Below are 20964 nucleotides of genomic sequence, written 5' to 3'. Positions count from 1 at the left end.
ACAGGCGGGCAGGATGGGGGATGTGAGGGCAGTGATATGTGCACAGGCGGGCAGGATGGGGGATGTGAGGGCAGTGATATGTGCACAGGCGGGCAGGATGGGGGATGTGAGGGCAGTGATATGTGCACAGACGGGCAGGATGGGGGATGTGATGGCAGTGATATGTGCACAGACGGGCAGGATGGGGGATGTGAGGGCAGTGATATGTGCACAGGCGGGCAGGATGGGGGATGTGAGGGCAGTGATATGTGCACAGGCGGGCAGGATGGGGGATGTGAGGGCAGTGATATGTGCACAGGCGGGCAGGATGGGGGATGTGAGGGCAGTGATATTGTGCACAGACGGGCAGGATGGGGGATGTGAGGCAGTGATATGTGCACAGGCGGGCAGGATGGGGGATGTGATGGCAGTGATATGTGCACAGGCGGGCAGGATGGGGGATGTGATGGCAGTGATATGTGCACAGGCGGGCAGGATGGGGGATGTGAGGCAGTGATATGTGCACAGGCGGGCAGGATGGGGATGTGATGGCAGTGATATGTGCACAGGCGGGCAGGATGGGGGATGTGATGGCAGTGATATGTGCACAGGCGGGCAGGATGGGGGATGTGAGGGCAGTGATATGTGCACAACAGACGGGCAGGATGGGGATGTGAGGGCAGTGATATGTGCACAGGCGGGCAGGATGGGGGATGTGAGGGCAGTGATATGTGCACAACAGACGGGCAGGATGGGGGATGTGAGGCAGTGATATGTGCACAGGCGGGCAGGATGGGGGATGTGATGGCAGTGATATGTGCACAGGCGGGCAGGATGGGGGATGTGATGGCAGTGATATGTGCACAGGCGGGCAGGATGGGGGATGTGAGGGCAGTGATATGTGCACAGGCGGGCAGGATGGGGGATGTGATGGCAGTGATATGTGCACAGGCGGGCAGGATGGGGGATGTGATGGCAGTGATATGTGCACAGGCGGGCAGGATGGGGGATGTGATGGCAGTGATATGTGCACAGGCGGGCAGGATGGGGGATGTGAGGGCAGTGATATGTGCACAGGCGGGCAGGATGGGGGATGTGAGGGCAGTGATATGTGCACAGGCGGGCAGGATGGGGGATGTGAGGGCAGTGATATGTGCACAGGCGGGCAGGATGGGGGATGTGATGGCAGTGATATGTGCACAGGCGGGCAGGATGGGGGATGTGATGGCAGTGATATGTGCACAGGCGGGCAGGATGGGGGATGTGATGGCAGTGATATGTGCACAGGCGGGCAGGATGGGGGATGTGAGGGCAGTGATATGTGCACAACAGACGGGCAGGATGGGGGATGTGAGGGCAGAGCCAGGAATCCCTGTCACGTCCTCATCCTTCCCTAAATCCCGCTTGGCGGTGTGGTCGGCACGCGGCTGTAGGTTTCGCGCTGCTCGCTGGCCCTGCCGTGTTTCTCTCTGTCCCGGGCGGACCTAATCGCTTTTTGGAGGAGAGGGAGGGGGCAGGTGTCGCGGGGGGGGCAGATTTGGGTTTGTCCTCCAGTCTGATAAGGGCTTTTACAAGGGCAGGAGGCAGCTGGTTTAGCTTCTTTTTGGGCGTCTCAGACACACCTGGGTGCTTCTCTGAAGCAGGACTGCAGCCAGACTCAGGGAGACTGTGAGGAGCAGCCACACTGGAACACAGGACAGCTCACCGGTCAGATGCGTGTGTGTTTCTGTGTAAATGTGTGTAAGTGTGTGTGTCTGGGTGGATTTGTGGGTTTGTATTCTGTGTGTGTCTGTGTGTGTCTGTGTATGTATTTGTAAATGTGCGTGTGTGTGTTTGCGTGTGTTTGTGTGTGTGTGCCTCTGTGTGTGTGTATTTGTGTTTTTTTTGTAAGTGTGTGTGTGTGTGTGCACGTATGTGTGTGTGTTTGTGAGAGAGTCCACACAAATGTTTGGAGCTGTGTGGCTGTGTGTGTGTGTGTGTGTGTGTTTGCATGTGCGTGTGTGTGCGCGTGTATGAGTTCACACTGGAATGTTTGGGGGGTGTGGCTGTGTGTGCGTGCGTGCGTGTGTGTGTGTGTGTGTGTGTGTGTGTGTGTGTGTGTGTGTGTGTGCATGTGTGTGTGCGTGTGTGTGTGTGTGCGCGTGTATGAGTTCACGCTGGAATGCTTGGTGGGGGGGGGCGTGTGTGTCTGAGACAGACGCTGCCTCCTGCTGGTGAGCTCTCTCCTGGCGGCTCTCCTGGTGAGCTCGTTAGGAGATTACAGCCGCGGGGGGGCATGGAGACGGGCGGAGCCGGGGGGGGGGGGGGGAGAGGGCGGCCGAACAGACCCCCTCAGAGCGGGACGGGCCCGCCTCGGCCAGCACGTGCAGTAACGAAATAAAACGTGCCCTGCGAAAGCCGTGATGTGTAATCAGAGCCGCGTCCCAGGCAGCCTTCTCCGGAGGGATTCCGTCATCCGCACCCGAGCTCCTCTGACTCACAGGCTCTCCAGGAAAATGGCTGCCTTCTCCTGGCTCTGTACAAAAGCACCGTGTGACAGTCCCACCTACCATACATGGGGGTCATAGGAAACGGTCATGTGATTCTTTTCATTTCCTGTTAACCCAAAGTTGACTCTGACAATGTAACGCTCTGGCTCACATTCAGTGCGTTAGCAGGCTAAATGAATCGTGTGGTAATGTGGACTGAGGGAAGGGAAAGATGCTCATTCGCACTCACCTGGTTCTGAGTGTAGGAGGGAGAGATCAAGAAGTGAGGGTGCGTCTTTGTTCCAGGGGAACTGGACTGAACTGGTTCTTTTCCTGCAGAACTGTTCCAGGCTGGGTCTTGTACTGAAGGTCTGGAATTAACTGGTTCTGATTATGTTCTCCTCCCTGTAGGTTTCCAACAACTCTGAGGACCCAGATACGCAGGAAAGAGACAGAGGTACGACCCAAACACTACATGCACTGCATACATACTTAAGTATACACATGCACGCACGCACACGCACACTCTTGTACACATACAGGAGCACACACACATACGCGCACACACACATACGCGTACACACCCACCCACACACACACACACACACACACACATACAAACTCATACACATACAGGCACACTTACACATACGCGTACACACCCCCACACACACAGACACACACGTATGCATACATACCCACACACACACACACGTACAAACTCTGTCACATGCAGGGGGTATAATGATCACATGCGGGGGGATAAGGGTCACATGATCACATGCAGATGTGCGCGTGCAAGAGGAAATCATACCCAAGAGTGCAAGCATACAGCCCTCTAATGCAGTACATCTGCAGTCTGGGACACACTGCATCATCCATATAAAATTACAGTGGGAGTAACCTGTGATTCTCTCTCTCTCTCGCTCTCTCTCTCTGGCTCCCAGGGGCCCCAGATGGGGTAATGCCCCTGGACGACCTTCTGGAGGCCCCGCCCCTTCGTGACAGGATGGCCCTGTACCAGGCGGCGGTGTCCAAGCAGGACACGCCCACAGCCACACACAATGTGAGTCTGCAGCTCTGCAGGAGCTGCCATAAATGGAATATATAAATAAAATTAGGTCTGCACTAAATGAATCTGTTCATAACATATTTGAGAGAAAAACCAAAAAGAACATTTACTTAAGTCAAATTATATCATTGTATCATGGCATGTCGTATTAATTCCATGCGATGTCACTTCCTGTATTTGCCAAGGTCTTATAATTAAGACGTTGCATACCTTTTAACCTGCCTCCACATGCTTGTTTGGAGTTAGCTGTGCTATGCGCTGTATTTGGCTGCTTGTGATCCTTGTGATGATTGGCTGTAAATAATGCACCAGGTGAAAGAGCAGTGCATGGTGAAGCATTGTAAAGCATTTATGCAACTAGCCAGCGTAACACTTGACTTTGGCGCCCTCTGCTGGTGAGTGGGTTGCCTTTCATTTGTGTGCGCTTGGAAAACGTTCCAATGTTTTCAAGTAGGCAAGTAGTGCTTGGTCATGGTTTCAAGCAGGAAGAGAATGTGCCTCCACTCTTTTTTGATTTGGTTAGTAATTATGTCCCATGGAATGCGAATGAGGTGGGGGTTTTTATCTTTTTTTCTCCTGATTTGTTATCAGTGGTAAGGCTTCACTTTACTGCCACACCCACACACGGTCCTGAAGACATCTGGTGATCTGACGTCGGGCGAATTACTGGGAGTAACACATACAGTGGTAACCCAGGCGACCCCGGCTGACTTAAGCCTGTGCTACAGGACGAGGCCAAAGGCACTGTGGTGCTATACTGTGCCTTTTTTTACTGACTGAGCCACTCTATAGGGCCCAGCCTGCACTGGTGGTGAGAGCCTTTACTGACTGAGCCGCTCTATAGGGCCCAGCCTGCGCTCACAGTGAGAGTCTTTACTGACTGAGCCACTCTATAACATTTCAGTGTACGCAGTACTTTTGGCGTGTATGTAACAGCAAAACGGACAACAGTGATAATTCCTCTGGGGGATTGCCAAGTAAACAGTGGACATTCTATCGATGTAAAAACTACTTCTTGTTCGCTGAACCCTTGTGATAAGGATATTGACTTTACTGTGATTCATGTCGTCCGTGGGTTTCCAAAACGCATAGAAGATGAGGACCCCCCCAGGCCTGTTTCGCCTCCCCTCATGTTACAAAACAACGGACCATTGTTGCTAAAACATTGGCATCGTAATATAGTTCACAGAGACTGTACCGTGAGTTTTAACATTTTCAAACGGTACATCTTGTTACAAGATTGATTGAAAACTTCACCATAAAAAAAACAGAACGAATGCACCCAGTATTAATAATAAACCCACTCTGGCCCAAAACCGGGCCTGTGCAGGGGTTAAATATTCCTCCTATGAACCTTAGATTGATACGCATAACAGACACTCAAACTGTCTTCACAAGCTCTGATACTCATGGCTCTCCCCCTTCACAGAGCCCTACCAGCGAGTCCAGGAGAAAATCAGGCCCTGCCACAGACGGCAGAGGTGAGTCACCCTATTTACATTTTACATCATTTCCATGGCCGACCAATCAGTGATAAGAGCCTAAACTTGGCGAATGAGAGGCCTTTCGCTTTGTGCTCATGAGTCTTCCAGTTCTGGAGCTTCTGTCCTGAAAAGCTGGTGTACCAGATATTTCACTCAATATCACAGCAAGACCACATGCTGTGGTTTAAGTGCTCTGTACTTGGTCAAAATTCTTCAAAAGGCAGAGGGTAGAAGGGGCTGGTTGATAATGAGCCATTGATAATGGCTCCCCCTAGAGTCAGAACAGTGTAATGGGGGTGGTCGCAATGACATAAAAATGTGCAAATATTTGCTTTGGCCACCGTTCACTTCCATCAAAAATCCGCCCGACGGGCGAATAATTGGGATCGCTTCCAGTTGCGAAGCAAATTCGTCCTTCGCCTTCGGTCAAAGTTCAGCTATGCTCAGCGAAGGTCAACGGAGTTCAGCTCTGCTCAGGAAAGTTCAACGGAGTTCAGCTATGCTCAGCAAAGTTCAACAAAGTTCAGCTACTGCGAATTCGCGGTATCAGGAAAGATAAATGCTTCTTTCATGTCCGCCATAAAATTCAAATTGGATGAGTCGCTGATTGTGGCTGCGTCAGCACTGGGTGCTGTATGACACATCTGTACAAGATTACAGGAACAGCGTTTTAAAAAGATGCAGCTTAGTATGGAGTCAGCCGCGAAACGGGATTTGATGGTAACGCACATTTCTGTAATGTTACAGGTTTTAAAGTTAGCTGGCGTTACTAGCCAGTAGCAGGTCTTTGCTAAATTCAGTGCATCACAGCCACATTATACCCACTTAGCTGGCTAGCTAGCATTCGGCTTTGATACATGGTTCATGCTAGCTATATAAAGCTATTAAGCTGGTAACTTTAACTTCTACAGAAATGTCCGTTGGTTGCTACAAACTATTTTCAACTTGTAAAAGAGAAGTTGAATTTAGCAGCCGAGTCTAGCTACTACAAACCCACAGTCATGACTAGTCATTCAACCTCTCAAAAACGGCTCTTTCTTGCCCAAAACTATGTGACATCATATCCTTTATCGCTGAGGAGGGATAAAGAGCAGAGCAAACTTTTCAGTATGACCCATAACTTCTATCTTGTGCCTCTCAGGGGATCGAGTGGAAACTTCCAGTGCCTCACAACTGGAGAAGGGCCAGCCCAAGCCTACCAAAGTGAGCTCTCTGCATGGTCGTGTGTGTGTGTGTGAGCATGCATGTGAATGTGAGTGTGTGGGTATGTGTTTGTATGTGTGAATATGTGTGCATGTGTCTGTGTGTGCGTGTGTGTGGGAATGTGTTTGTATATATGTGTGTCTGTCTGTGTGCATGTGTGTCTGTCTGTGTATACATATTTACATGCATGTACCTGCCATTCTCATCTTTAAATCTGAAAATATAAATATATAAACTCTGTACCTGTGTGTTTGTGTGTGTGTGTATTTGTGCTTGTTTCTGTGTGTGTGTGTGTGTGTATTTGTGATTGTTTCTGTGTGTGTGTGTGTATTTATTTCTGTGTATGTGTGTGTGTCTGTGTATGTGTGTATTTGTTTCTGTGTGTGTGTGTGTGTGTGTGTATGTATTTATTTCTGTGTATGTGTGTGTGTCTGTGTATGTGTGTGTATTTGTTTCTGTGTGTGTGTGTGTGTGTGTGTGTGTGTGTGTGTGTGTGTTTGTACACGCAGAAGTTTGGCGTGCCAGCGCAGGAGACGTGCGTGGCCTGCCTGAAGACGGTGTACCCCCTGGAGCGGCTGGTGGCCAATCAGCAGGTCTACCACAACTCCTGCTTCCGCTGTTCACACTGCAGCACCAAGCTGAGGTCAGCTGGCCTGGCACCAGAGCACGGTCTTCCCCATCTGACCTCACTCCTCTTCCCCGTCTGAACTCACTCCTCTTCCCTGTCTACCTCACTCCTCTTCCCTGTCTACCTCACTCCTCTTCCCTGTCTGACCTCACTCCTCTTCCCTGTCTGACCTCACTCCTCTTCCCTGTCTGACCTCACTCCTCTTCCCCGTCTGACCTCACTCCTCTTCCCCGTCTGACCTCACTCCTCTTCCCTGTCTGACCTCACTCCTCTTCCCTGTCTGACCTCACTCCTCTTCCCTGTCTACCTCACTCCTCTTCCCCACCTGACCTCACTCCTCTTCACCGTCTGACCTCACTCCTCTTCCCCACCTGACCTCACTCCTCTTCCCCATCTGACCTCACTCCTCTTCCCCACCTGACCTCACTCCTCTTCCCCACCTGACCTTCCCCATCTGACCTCACTCCTCTTCCATGTCTGGCATAATTATTCTTCCTTGTCTGTTTCATCCTGCATATTTGAGACATTTTACGGGTTTAGGAGTAGGATTGTTAGATGCCAGTCCTGGAGAGCCACAGTGTCCGCTCGGTGTGTTTCAGCTTGTAAAGTAAAAGAAAACTAGCAGATGCTGCAGCCCCTGGTTTAGAAAGAAGCAGATTGTGGAAACTATGTTTTTATTCTTAACCCTTATAGGGATTTTATATTTTTTGATGGCCCTACAAATGAAGTTTCTTCTTGGAAAAATGAAATGCTCATAATCTTTGGCCTCTGTCTCCCTCTAATGTCTAGTCTGGGGAATTACGCCTCCTTGCACAGCAACGTTTACTGCAAGCCTCACTTTAGCCAGCTGTTCAAAGCCAAGGGCAACTATGACGAGGGCTTTGGCCACCGCCCCCACAAAGAGCTGTGGGTCGCCCGGGAGGAGGGCGGGGACGAGGACCAGGACGCGGAGGAGCAGGGGAAGCTGGAGGCGGGGCAGGCAGGAAGGCGTGGGGCGGAGCCGGAGAGCCCCACGGTGGAGGAGTCGCCGCTGGCCAAGGTCAACGTCCTGGCCGCCACCCTGGAGACGCCGCCCCCCCCCGCCGAGACGCCCGAGAGGCCCGTGGAGACGCGGCGGCTCAAGATCTCCTGGCCGCCGCCCACCGAGAGGGGAGCGGCGGGGGCCAGCCCCGCCCCGGAGGGCGGAGCCGTCAAGCCCGTCCGCGCCAAGTGGCCCCCCGAGGGCGGCGCCCCGCCCGCCGCGGAGAGCCCCGAGCACAGCGAGCTCTCCGACCTGCGCCAGAACTCCTCCCTCAAGGAGCGGAGCCGCCCCTTTTCCCGGGCAAGCCCCGCCCCCTCCCCGGACACCGGCCGCGGAAAGCAGGCGGAGAGAGGCCCGCCCGCCCCCCGGCCCGACGGCGAGGACAGAGACGCCAAGAGGGGCGTGGCGGCCACGCCCGACAACAGCGCCGTGAACGGCGGGGCCGACCCGGAAGACGAACAGGAAGCGGAAGAACAGGAGGAGGACATGACTGGCCCAGGACAGGAAGAACAAGAGGAAGCAGACGAAATGGGCGAAGAGAAGGAGACGAAGGAAGAGGGGGAGGAGGAGGAGGAGGAGGAAGAGGAAGAGTCCCCTCTGGAACGCCCGATGGGTTCCCCCTCCCCCCCGGCGGAGGGAAAGCACAACCGGACGTCCCAGGACGTGGGATTCTGGGACGGGGAGGAGAGCAGCGGGGGAGGCGAGGGGGAGGTGTCCGCCGAGGAGATGATCAAGAAGAATCGCTACTACGAGGAGGAGGAGGAAAGAGCTGGCTGAGCAGGAGGACTGAGAGAGGAGCCGAGCTCCTCAAACCGACCGCGACCCGGCGGCCTGCTCTGACCGAACCCGAGTTCTGACCCAGGCGCACGGACGGAACCCGCACCGCTGCTTCACTGCAAGTCCACTTTCCACCTTCGAGCTTTAACGTTTCTCACGGTACCCCGTACTACGTACCGAACGCTCTACGACTACGACTCCCTTTTTTTAGAGATTATTTTAATAATTGAACCACGGTCTGAATCCAAGGATAGATTAAACGCACGGTTTTCAGGAATTTTGGTACTTCGTTCCATTCCGACATTTTTTTTTTGTTGCACTTTTTTGTATGTTTTTAAATGTCGAACCAAGCCAAAAAAAAAAAAAAAGGTGTCTGTATTGTGTCTTTTAAAATGATTTTCCTATGCAATTTTCCAGCTTTTATATGCTGAGAAACAACACCCACTTACTAAGTAGCTGTTTTCAGACAGAGTAAGGGCTAACGCGCAAGGAAGTGGTTTTTAATTGACCTTTCATTCGATTTTTTTGTACGTTTTCCCGGTCGTCGTGAAAGACGACCGCGATCGTTCTCAGGTTTAGTCTAGGAGTTAAGCGCCTGGTGCACAAGAGCTGACCACGGTCGCCCCCGTCCCCCAACATCCCCTTAAGTCATAACGCACGCTGGAACAGCAGGAGTAAATTCTTGCTAGGTGGGATTTGTATCTGGGGGGGGGGGGGGCAGAGTGGGCGTGACCTGAGCGATTTGCTTTTGCAGCCATTGGCTGTTTTGGTGTGATGGACACCCCTCGCGCAGGTGGGCAGGCACACTGGCTCAACCGCAGGGTACTCGTCCGCAGCTTGAAGCTCAGGTTTAAGCCCGTAGTCCACAGAGCTGCAGCACATCTGAAGCTAGTCCTCATTTCTCAGACTCGGCTGCAGTTCCGGTGCTCAAACTGCGGTCCCGCGGTTTAAACCCGGTTTAACCGCAGCTAACCGCGGTGCAGCTCGGCCGGAACGTTCCGGGGGGGGAGGATTCTTTCTGGTTCACATTTACTCCCTCATCTCCTTTTCTGTACAGAGGCGTGTTCACTTTTTGGGGGCGGTTTTAGAGGTGAAGTCAGCAGAATGGATGGAAGAGAGAGATTTGAACGCTCGTTCTCATAGCCAGTCATATATACAGACTATTAACTGCTGCAACGCTTGCTGCATTCTGTTTGATTGTGGGTGGGGGGGGGGGGGGGTGAAGAACTGAATGTTTTGTTTTTTTTTAAAAGTGGTCCAAACTAAATTTCTTCATGTTACTGTTTAAATATTAATAAATGATTCACGTATATTGGTCTGGTGATTTTTCCGATATTTTCAGCTTGTTGGCATACACATGATCAAGAAATGTGTATTTGTATGAGATATCACAGTCTACGCACACATGCTTACACGTGCCCACGCACACACACATACAGAGCTACATTATTTCAACATCATCTGAACTGTAAGTCCTCCAGCTGACTGGACGACTCCTGGTGTTGTCTCTTTGTGCTGGAGGGAATGTGTTTTGCGAAAGAAAAGGCTGACAGTGAACTCTTTTTGGAAGCAGCCATCTTTATTACAGTGCATCAGCATGGCTGGTTCCGCTCGTACAGCGTCACAGTGCAGGCTGAGTCCATCCTCAGACTCCGCAGGCGAACATGGGGTCATTACCGTTACCGAAAAAGATATACAGTAAACGCACCGTACTTTCAATTTACTAAATCTCCAAACTCCATACGTTTTCCTTAAACTTTGATTAATTCAAGCAGATATGAACTTACCCTTGTATACTATACACAATATTTTCTCTTTACAGCTTGTAGGCACTCACCAGTCAATGTTATACAAGTAACGAACATACAAAAGGGAAAAAAAAAATCCAACTGATGCCTCAGATGTGAAGATGTAGACATGAGAGCACAAATGCATAAGCACTAAAAACACTGGCATGTTTGGCCAAACTGAGAGGAATATAAACATGCCTATTGCACATCGAGCTGATGTTAAACAGGCATGAAGCACAGGAGTGTGGAAAAGGCAGTACAGTTCGTGATAATCCATGTCCATTTTTTTTTGTTTTTTCCACAACCTTTTATATTACAGACCTAGGCTTATTTCCATAATACACACACACACACAGAGTCCATGCCACAGAACACAAACGCACTACTCTTTCTCGCGTGGCCTAAATAACACATGCACGCACACACACACGCACACACACACCCATCAGAAAACCTTGCCAGGTATGTACTGTACGGGTGAAGGGTGTGTGGAGTTTTGCACTAAATTTTCCTGAGGATTCCTTTTCTAATGGCTGGGAAGCTTTTTTAGGATATGCGGGGTAACGGAATTCCAATAAAAGTGCATAAAAGTACTAAATTATTCTCCATCAACCACAACACCCCCGTGGAAAGACCAGCCTTGCCTTGCCAGATCACCAATAGGAGGGAAAACACCACAGATTCTCTATCGTAGCTAGACGATAAGCACCGGCTTTCTTTCCTTCAGAGGTGAAATGACAGTTTATGAATATTCACGAGAGGCGTGGCCAAGTCAGAACACCCATTGTCTTTGGCCATGCTCCTTTCATTCATTCATGATATGGAGTTCAATATCTGGTTAGTCTATACAATCTATGACAGCACACAGCAGAACTGTGTAGCAGACATCTCCCACCCAACCTTATGACCAGGGAATACAGTGCTGATTCCTTTAAGACTTAAATGTAATAGAGGACATATTGATCATTTGTAAATACATGCCTTGTTTCAAGGTGATTTATGTAGATAAAAATATATTCATATATATATACACAACATATTATACCCCATTAACAATCATTTTGGCGTTCATACGTGAATGTGAGTGTAATTTGCAACAGACATATTTATAGCCAATCCCAGATCATTTCTGACTGTAGCCACGTGTGCAAGCTCCTTATTGGCCGCTTCTCCAGGCACCACAGAAACATTCTCAGTGCTTTCCCTGGATCAGTTTGACAGAACCCCAGAGAAACGAACAGCACAGTTAAAGACGGCTCGTTCGGCCGAACAGGGTGCGAACCTGGAAGGCCCACAGACAGTCCTTCCCTTTCTCAAGGGTTCACAGGGTTTACTTCACGTGTTCATTCCTATCAGTGACGCAGAGACGGAGCGTTTAATGGAAATGAGTCACTCCGTTCACTGAGGAGCGCTGCAGATGCGCCACTCCCAGTGTGACTGTGCGCCAGTCTCTCTGAGTCAGTGGGTCTCAAACGTGGGCCTGGGGGGGCCCCTCTGTACCCCCCGCTGGTTTTCATTCCAACCTCAACAGCAATCCCAGAATTTTAACAAGCTGTTCATTTTTCTTAATTAGGTGCTTTTCATGTTTTAGAGCTGGGGTTCCAGAAAGGGCCAGTGTGTTAGAGTCATTGCTAAGCACCTTGATTAGTAGAATCAGGATCAGGTGTGTGCACCCACACTGGCCCTTTTTGGATTAGACTGGGGAGCCCAGCTCTAAAGCATGATGCCTAATTAAGGAAAAATTAACAGCTTGTTAAAATTCTGGGATTGCTGTTGAGGTTGGAACGAAGACCAGAATACACAGGGGTCCCGCAGGACCGAGTTTGAGAAGCACTGCTCTGAGGGTCCGGCGAGACTACATGGGGGGAAAAAGGGGAGTGATAAGACGGACGCACTAAAAGGAGTCTGCAGACACACTGGAGGTTTGTAATTAACTGAGGCAGTTTAAGTTGGGCTGGGGGCCCTCGCAGACTGCAGCGCCCCTTCTCAGTGTTCCCTGGCTGGGGCCAGGCCTTTTCTGACCTGGAAAGAGCCATCCTTAGCATCCTGGCTATCGTCTGGCCGTGTGTGCTCTCCACTGCTCAACTTCGTCAATAGCTTTCCATTTCTCTGCGGCATCGTAAGCTACAGTCCTTGTGACATTAACATACGGTTGGTCATATTTTCCTCTTTTGACAAGGAAAGACGGGTAGATTATTTTTCTAGCAGTTAACAGCTGTTAATAGCATCTGTTAATTGGCAGTTGTTAATTCACAGGCGTTAAAAGCAGTTGTTAACTGACAGTTGTCCATAGCAGTTGTTAATAAACAGTTAATAGCATTTGTCAATTGACTGTTGCAAATTGAAGTTGTTAATTGCTGATTACCATCTTATTATGCCGCATCTCGGAACACCAAAACAGCAAAAGAAATCAATGGTGTAATGAGACCCGGCTTACAGCTTGTTTGATTCTCGATTATTTATTCCTAACGATAATTTGTATCTACAAAATGTGAGCCTGTTTTAAAAACCGAGGCTACAGTAAAGCAAGTAACCATTCCTATGAATGACTCTAATTACAATGAGTCGTGCAGTGTATTTAGACTTCACTCTCGAAGCTGTAAGCATTTCGGTTCTGAACGACCCCCCATTCCCCAAAGGCTCGTCCCTGAGCTTCTGCAGAACTGTATTTTCTCTTTATTAACGGAAAGAAACAGTGACCCCTTGTGGAAAGTTAAAGTAACACCAGCAGCGTTTCAAACCCCAAAGCTGCAATAGTATAAGGCAGGGATCAGCAACTCACGGCCCTTCGAGGGCCGGGAACTGCTGGTTTTCCACCCTCCCTTTGCCTGGGAGTCAGGTGTGAAGACAGTCTGGCCAATCAGTAGCACTAATTACCCGGGAGAAAGGAAAACCAGGGCAGGATTTGGATTCGAGGGCCAGAGTTGATGATCCCTGGTATAAGGGCCTTGCCATCCAGTCACATCACAGAATCACACGGAACAAACCGCCCACTGGATCAGAAAGCCTTTGAAAGCTTGCAGCAGCTTAAAGAAGCGGAAGGGAACAGTGAATATATATCTTTAGATAATCCTGACGAATCGTCTCCAGGGCAGGAAGTCTCTTTTCCGGCGACGGATGTGGGACAGCCAGTCTCCTGAGGTTTTTTTTTTTTTTTTTTTGAGAGGGCGTGTCTACATCCCTCCTCAGCCGCTCAGGGGGTGCAGGTCCACCTTGACCCTCTCGCCGCTGCTCAGCATGCCGATGGTGGGGTACAGCCCCCCCACCGGCACCCCCACCTCCCGCTTCCCCATCACCTGCCCGTTTCGGGTGAAGAACACCTGAGAGGACACAAGAGGGCGACAGTGAACCGGCTGCTTCGCTGAGATTCGCACAAATAACAGTCATGTTTCCGTGCTCTGGTAGTTATGGTGAGAGGCTCGTACTCACTCGCATGTGTGTGAGTGAGTGTGTGTGCGTGTGTGTGTGCGTGTGTGTGTGTGTGTGTGAGTGAGTGAGTGAGTGTGTGTGCGTGTGTGTGTATGTGTGTGAGTGAGTGTGTGTGCGTCTGTATGTGAGTGTGTATGAGTGAGCGTGTGCATGTGAGTGTGTGTATGTGTGTGTGTGTGTGTGTGTGTGTGTGTGTTAGTGTGTGTCTGAGTGAGTGAGTGAGTGCGTGTGTGTGTGTGTGCGTGCGTGAGCTGCTCACCATAACCTTCCTGGCCTCACTCTCCGGCTCCATCTCCTCTTTGTCCTCTCTGTCCTCTTCCTCATCTTCATCATTCAGGTAGAGAATATTCTGCATCTCGAAGGAGTCCATATCATCGCCGTCATCTACACTCACAGAAAGACAGACAGACAGAAAGACAGACAGACAGAAAGACAGACAGACACAAACACACACACATAGAATACTGTGTGAGGACAGAATATATCCCGTAATGACAAAACTTGGTGATGGTTTAAGAGAGTCAATCCCCACCCCTCTTCGAGCCCCCTCTCACCGTCGCCATCCTGGATGTAGTCCCGGGGGAACAGGATCCCGCAGCCCATGATGTCCCCCTCGAAACAGCGGGGGCCAAAGGGGTCCCCCTCCCCGTTGCCGTTGAAAACCTTCCCGTCGTCTGTGTGAGAAAAGAGTCTCAGCCACATCGAGGATGATCTCTCTAATGAGACATGCACTAACACACTGAGACGCGCACAGAAAAACACTGAGACACACTGAGACACACTGAGGATGATCTCTCTAATGAGACGTACGCTAACACACTGAGATGCACACAGAAAAACACTGAGACACACTGAGGATGATCTCTCTAATGAGACATGCACTAACACACTGAGACGCGCACAGAAAAACACTGAGACACACTGAGGATGATCTCTCTAATGAGACATGCACTAACACACTGAGATGCGCACAGAAAAACACTGAGACACACTGAGGATGATCTCTCTAATGAGACATACACTAACACACTGAGAAGCACACAGAAAAACACTGAGACACACAGAGACACACTGAGACACACACAGAAAAACACTGAGACACACTGAGACACACAGAGACACACAGAGACACATACGGACACACAGGCACACACTGAATGCCAAAATGAGATGTACATTGAGACACACTGAGACACACACTGGAACAGGCTGAGACACACTGAGAGACACTGAGACACACAGAGTCACACACTGAAACAGGCTGAGACACACTGAGAGACACTGAGACACACAGAGTCACACACCGAGACACAGAGGGAACACAGCGACACACAATGCAACCCAGAGTTACACACACAGAAACACAGAGACACATGAAAACACACACTGAGACTGAAACAAAGCATCAAGCTTGCTGATATACAGTGAGCTCCATAATGTTTGGGACAAAGATGTATTTTTCTCGACTTAGCTTCGTACTCTACAATATTAAATTTATTATCAAACATTTGACACGTGGTTAAAGTGCAGATTCTCAAGTTTTATTAAACTGTATATAGACACAACTTTTTATGCATAGCCCTCCATTTCAGGGCACCATCATGTTCAGGACAAATGACTTCACTAATGAAGTCCGATTTGGCCAATGCAGGTATAAGCAAGCTTTTAGTATCTAGTCTTGTTACCGGGCTTTTGATAGCCTTTGGAGTCTGTTATTGGCGGTTGTCAACAGAAGGACCGGAAATGAGAAAAACCATCAGAGACATAGGCCAAACCGTATGCCTACCAAAATCAACAGTTTGGAATATCATAAAGAAGAAAGATAGCACTGGTGAGGTTCAGTAACCCCAAAGGGCCTGGTATGCCAAGAAAAACCCCCAAACACCTGTCTGACAGATCAGAAACACTCTTCAGGAGGCAGGCACGGATGCGTCAGCGACTACTGTCCGCAGAAGCCGTTGTAAACAGAACTACTGAGGGCCGCAACACGCGAACCACTAGCCGCAGAAACAGGGTGGCCAGGTTAGTTTCCGAAGAAGTACTCAAAAGAGCCTGCAGAGTTTCTGGGAAAAGGTCTTGTGGACAGATGAGACCAAGATTCATTGTATCAGAATGATGGCGAGATCCAAAGCACCCCCCCCCCCAAAAAAAAATCTACCGGACGCTCCTCTGGTACTGCGCAGCTCTGCGTACCGCGTAGGGAACAGCGACAGAGCGTGTCACCCCCGCCCCGGGGCCCGGCCCTCTCATCCTGTCCTTCAAAAACGCGGGGACGACGAAGCCCGGCTACTGAAAGAGAGTCCCTGCGCCCGCACGTTCAACTGAGGTGAACTGCCATTAAAACGGTGCGTCAGGGAAGAACACTTCTTCGCAAGTCGCCTCGATGCGAATTCCTGTGCGAACTTGCACGGTTCCGTACGGGTTTATGGGGACCTCGGTGGCCCGCCCCTCCGGGTGCATCTCGAATTGTCCCTAGCGAGCGCGCCCGTGTTTGCCGCGCGCGTTCCTCCGCGACGCCCGCGCGACACGCCCCGGACTCCAGACGACCGGCACGCCCAGGCAGACACCCGAAGGGCACGCGTGTCCCACACCGACCGGCACAGGTGCTGTTAAAGTAACACGCCGAAAAACACAAGCAAACAGTTTTCTACGCATGAACTTTTTGCCCCAGAAAAAAACAAAACATTACAAAAAAAAAAAGAAAAAAAGAAGAAGAATATTTGAAAATAAATAATAAAACAAAAATAAAGGGAAACGAAAACGTTGCGCTGCAGACGAAAACGAACGTGCAGCCGGGTAAATATTTGTGGAGTTGTCATGGGACCCGTCTGAGACAGCGGGTACTGTTTAAACAATCTGGACGGCAAGCACGAGGGGTGGGGTGGGGTGCGGTGGGGTGGGGTGGGGGGTGGGGGGTGGGACTGTTAGGGGGCACGCAAGATGAAGTATCCATCATTACTGCGCATGCAGGTCGCTGTCACAACAACACGCGCGCAAAACAAACACGGGAGTACGCTTATCGGCGGGAGGCTAAAAATAGCGAGGCGGCGGGGCGGGTGAGCGGAGAGAGAGACGACTCTGCCGAGAGACGAGCCGCACTGAGCGCGTGCGGGCGAGACGCACAGCTCTGAACCCCACGCTCGTCCCGTCCAGCCTCACCTCGGGGGTTATTTCTCACACTTCAGCAAATTTAGCAGAGCACATTTTTAGCTCCTTTTTGATATACTTTCTTAAAAAAAAAAACTAAAAAAAAACTTTAAAAAAAACCGCTAGTCTGTCAGCCGGTAGATTCGATTTCCCACGATGCACGCGGGCGCGTTTTTTCGCTGACCGGTGGGGCCAATGACTCCGCGGTCCAGCGGGTGTTTCGTTAGCCCGAACCCACGTGCGGACTCTCCACGTACGAGCGTGCGTCCGTCTCACATGAGCGGCCCGCTTCCTTGTTCCAGAGGGGGGAAAGCGAGGAGCTGTCGCCACCAAGACACGAGCCGGCAACCCCTCAGCTATATCACTGCATTTAAAGCGAGTTTACTGTTAACTGTGCTGCGCGGCTTTGGGCAATTCTGAACGTCAAAGGGCAGTGCATTTCACCTGATAATGTAACTGGAAGCGAGGACTTCCTGTAGGTACCAGGTCAGGCAGGGTATGACATCACCTCAAGGTTCATATCTCCTCTGAAAGTAGATAGGAGCTCCACCCATTTTTTGGGTTAGGAGGCCTCACTCTCCAATTGCAGTGAAGCAATGAGAGAACAACCGAATCACAGGGCACTATGTGGCCATGGTTAAAACAGGAATGTAGATCTACCCCTTAACATCAGGTCTATATGCACAGACCAGGCAATGTTCTTCCAGTCTTCAATTGTCCAGTTTTGGTGATCACTGTAGCCTCGTCTTCCTGTTTTTAGCTAACAGGAGTGGAACCCGGCAAGGTCTTCTCCTGTCGCAGCCAATCCGCTTCAAGATATGACGAGTTGTGACAGAGATGCCCTTCTGCACACCGCCGTTGTAATCAGCTGTTTATATGAGCATTTGTGGACTTTCCAGTAGCTTGAGCGAGTTTGCCCATTTTTCTCTGACCTCTGTCAGTAACAAGTCTTTGCCCACAGAACGGCCATTCGCTGGATGATTTTATTTATGACACCACTCTCCATAATCTCCATCATTTTTGAGATGCTGGAACCGCCACGTTTGGAACCAACAATCACACCCCGGTCAAAGTCCCTTAAATCACCACATCTTGCCCGTTCTAATGTTTGTTCGAAGAACAACCGAACCTCTCCACCAAGCCCGCACGCTCCGCACACTGAGTTTCAGCCACACGGCTCGCTGTTTGGAGGAGGAGGCCGTTTGCGTTAGCAAGCAGGTGTTCCTAATTAAGTCGCAACCGAGCGCATGCCAAAAGTCTATGACGGACGGTCCAACTTACAGGCGATAACCCGAAATAATTCTAACAGTGAAACTAATAATTAAAAGACCCATTCGCCACACGCCTAACCAAAACAAAGACAACGGCAGCAGCCGCAGAGCAGCGCAACCGTCAGCGAGAGGCAGGGTTTCGCGGAAGTCCCCATTTTCCAAGAAAGGAGCAGCCGGAGTTATTTTCGCTCTTCTCTCTCCTGCTGCAGGGCAGATGTTGCTCAAAGCACGGTGGCTTAGGCCTCCACAGAGCCCACATGCCCCGCTGGGGCTGACGCGATTAGCCCACCCCCCCCCCCCCACAGCTCCTCGGGCATGGCTCGTTACGGAGCGAACGACCTCCCCCACACACCTGTCCCATTCTGCACCTACGGTTTGGGTCAGCACTGTAAGCCGAAAATTCTGTGTGGAACTGCAGGACTATGCGTTTCACTGAGCTTTCTGACACGGCTCCATTTATGCAGGAGTGCCCTACCTGGGAATCGAACCTGTGACCTTAAGGTTGTCCTGTGTGAACCTGGGGTAATTTATTATTTGTAGTTTACTCTCTTGAGCGACGAAGGTAAACACTGCCATTTGATTGAATCTACTTAGCATTGTTGACTACTGGAGGCTGACCTGTGATGTAATCAGTGAGTAAACTCTCGGACCCGTACCCAAATATTTAACTTCTTGCCTCCCAACTGTAGCTCACATCCCGAGGATCTGACTGATACAGTCAACACTACATTCACAACAGTCTGTTTCCTCCTTCTCTCTCTATCTCTCCATATCTCTCACTAGCTCAATCTCTCTCTCTCTATCTCTCCGTATCTCCCACTAACTCAATCTCTCTCTCTATCTCTCCATATCTCCCGCTAGCTCAATCTCTCTCTCTTTCTCTGCATCTGTGTATCTCTCTGTGGGAGATGCTGCTTCCGCTGGATGAGATGACGGGCTCTTATCGACCGCCGCTGCCTCTCCGTAGCCCTCAGATGTCCCAGACTGCTTTGATGAGTGCATCCCTTCCAGGGCTCTGGCTCCTGCTTGGGGCACCGGTGGGGGGGGCAGGGTGTGTGTGTGTGGGGGGGGGCTAGGTGTGTGTTTGGGGGAGAGGGGCTTTGTGTGTGTTTGGGGGTGTGTGGGTGTGTGCATGGGGTGGGAGGGGGGGCGTGGGGGCTGTTCCTGGGCTAGTCTGGTCTGTGATTAGTGGTAATTCCTTATCCATTCATTGCTTATAATATCAATTACCTGCTAGACCCCAAGAAGGGCCAGATTAATCGGCATGGCGGAAGTTAGATATTTCAGAGCGCAGCTGTCCCTCACACAACTGTGAGGCACATAAGGTGGCCATGTTAAATGCCTGTTTTTAAATGAAAGAACTCCCTGTTTTCTGTGGTCAAAGGAGATCCTGTCTGTAACATACAGAGTGATGGTGAGAGAGAGAGTGAGAGTGAGAGAAAGGGTGTCAGAAAGAGAGAGAGAGAGAGAGAGAGAGACCGCTAGACTCACCCGCATGGTAGGCCACCGATCCTCGACTCCACCCTGGGTGTCTGTTTTTAGGGTAATCCTGCGGAGAGACACAGTCCTGTAAATCAGTCATTCCGCTCCCACTGTTTCAAAAAAACCGAAATTTAAAAATACCTACTACTGCGATAAAGCCAGCATACAGACAACCGCTATGCACCAAGGAAAAGCCCCCTTGGCTTGTCGGTACCTCAGATCATATAACCCTCTTCCAGGGCAACATTTTAACCGTTTCATCAGATTTTTTTGCAGGTATTTGTTTATGTTATTTCAAGTACATTAGATTACATCATTTGTTTTTCTTAGCAGGGCCCCCTTATCTGGGGGGAACCGGGACGGCTTACATTTTCACAAATTCCACTGGGGCTGAGAGCGTCGGACCCGGCCCTGCCAGCACAAGCAGCGGGGTGAGCCGGCGGCGCGATAAGATCGCGGGACGGGGGAGCGCTTCACACGAGCGCGACACGCCAGCGCGGTCGAGCGTTACGGGGGCGCCGCCCCGAGCTGTTCTGAGCCTCCGCCGCCGCAGCCCGCCAACGCCTCGGCTTTTCCTCTGCCCGGGGGTTTTACCGCGCGCGTCCTGACGGGAACGTCGCGGACGGAGTGTAGCACAGTGGGTAAGGAACTGGGCTTGTAACCGAAAGGTCGCAGGTTCGATTCCTGGGTAAGGACACTGCCATTGTACCCTTGCGCAAGGTACTTAACCTGCATTGCTTCAGTATATATCCAGCTGTGTAAATGGATACAATGTAAAATGCTATGTAAAAAGTTGTGCAAGTCGCTCTGGATAAGAGCGTCTGCTAAATGCCTGTAATGTAATGTAATGCAAAGCGAACGTGTCATTCCAGGTGCGGCTTTCGCTGAGGGGAAGTAAGGAGGCCATCGCAGTCAAATGTCTGTCACCCCTTTTAACATATTTATTTAGCATATATGGCCAAAAAACAGACACACAACGCGCCTCCGTCAATGTGAATCAACCAATCAGGGGGCTGCCTCTGCACATCCAGAGTGAATAGGACTTATTAATTTTAAGAGACACAGTGCAGTGTGTAAAGTATTTGGACAGGGACACAATTTCTGTTGTTTTGGCGCTACCCCACCCATTGGATTTGAAATAAAACAATGAATATCAGCTTAAAGTGTAGACCGTCCGCTTTAATTTGAGGGTGTTTACATCCACATTGTGGAT

The 20964-nt window shown here is 50.4% G+C and overlaps 2 protein-coding genes across 8 annotated transcripts in view; one reads left to right on the top strand and one right to left on the bottom strand.

The window, feature by feature from the left end:
• lima1a (LIM domain and actin binding 1a) overlaps positions 1-9944 on the top strand; it is a 36385-nt gene extending 26441 nt beyond the window's left edge. For 3 of the 4 annotated variants that reach the window (XM_064299528.1, XM_064299530.1, XM_064299529.1), the window contains exons 5-10: positions 2859-2904; positions 3395-3513; positions 4949-5000; positions 6145-6206; positions 6716-6849; positions 7624-9944. In XM_064299528.1, coding sequence (XP_064155598.1) covers positions 2859-2904; positions 3395-3513; positions 4949-5000; positions 6145-6206; positions 6716-6849; positions 7624-8632 — 1422 coding nt within the window. In that variant the 3' untranslated portion in view covers positions 8633-9944. The remainder of the gene's footprint in view (positions 1-2858; positions 2905-3394; positions 3514-4948; positions 5001-6144; positions 6207-6715; positions 6850-7623) is intronic. The other variant, XM_064299531.1, reaches the window with a different exon arrangement.
• A 3644-nt stretch (positions 9945-13588) lies between these two features.
• LOC135234683 (SPRY domain-containing protein 3-like) overlaps positions 13589-20964 on the bottom strand; it is a 43386-nt gene continuing 36010 nt past the window's right edge. For all 4 annotated transcript variants that reach the window (XM_064299524.1, XM_064299525.1, XM_064299527.1 and 1 more), the window contains 4 exons: positions 19761-19818; positions 14406-14525; positions 14111-14235; positions 13589-13742 (listed from right to left, as the gene is read on the bottom strand). In XM_064299524.1, coding sequence (XP_064155594.1) covers positions 13608-13742; positions 14111-14235; positions 14406-14525; positions 19761-19818 — 438 coding nt within the window. In that variant the 3' untranslated portion in view covers positions 13589-13607. The remainder of the gene's footprint in view (positions 13743-14110; positions 14236-14405; positions 14526-19760; positions 19819-20964) is intronic.

This window comes from Anguilla rostrata, chromosome 11 (genome assembly GCF_018555375.3).
Source record: "Anguilla rostrata isolate EN2019 chromosome 11, ASM1855537v3, whole genome shotgun sequence".
NCBI lineage: Eukaryota > Metazoa > Chordata > Actinopteri > Anguilliformes > Anguillidae > Anguilla > Anguilla rostrata.
This window is presented reverse-complemented; position numbering and strand designations above follow the sequence as displayed.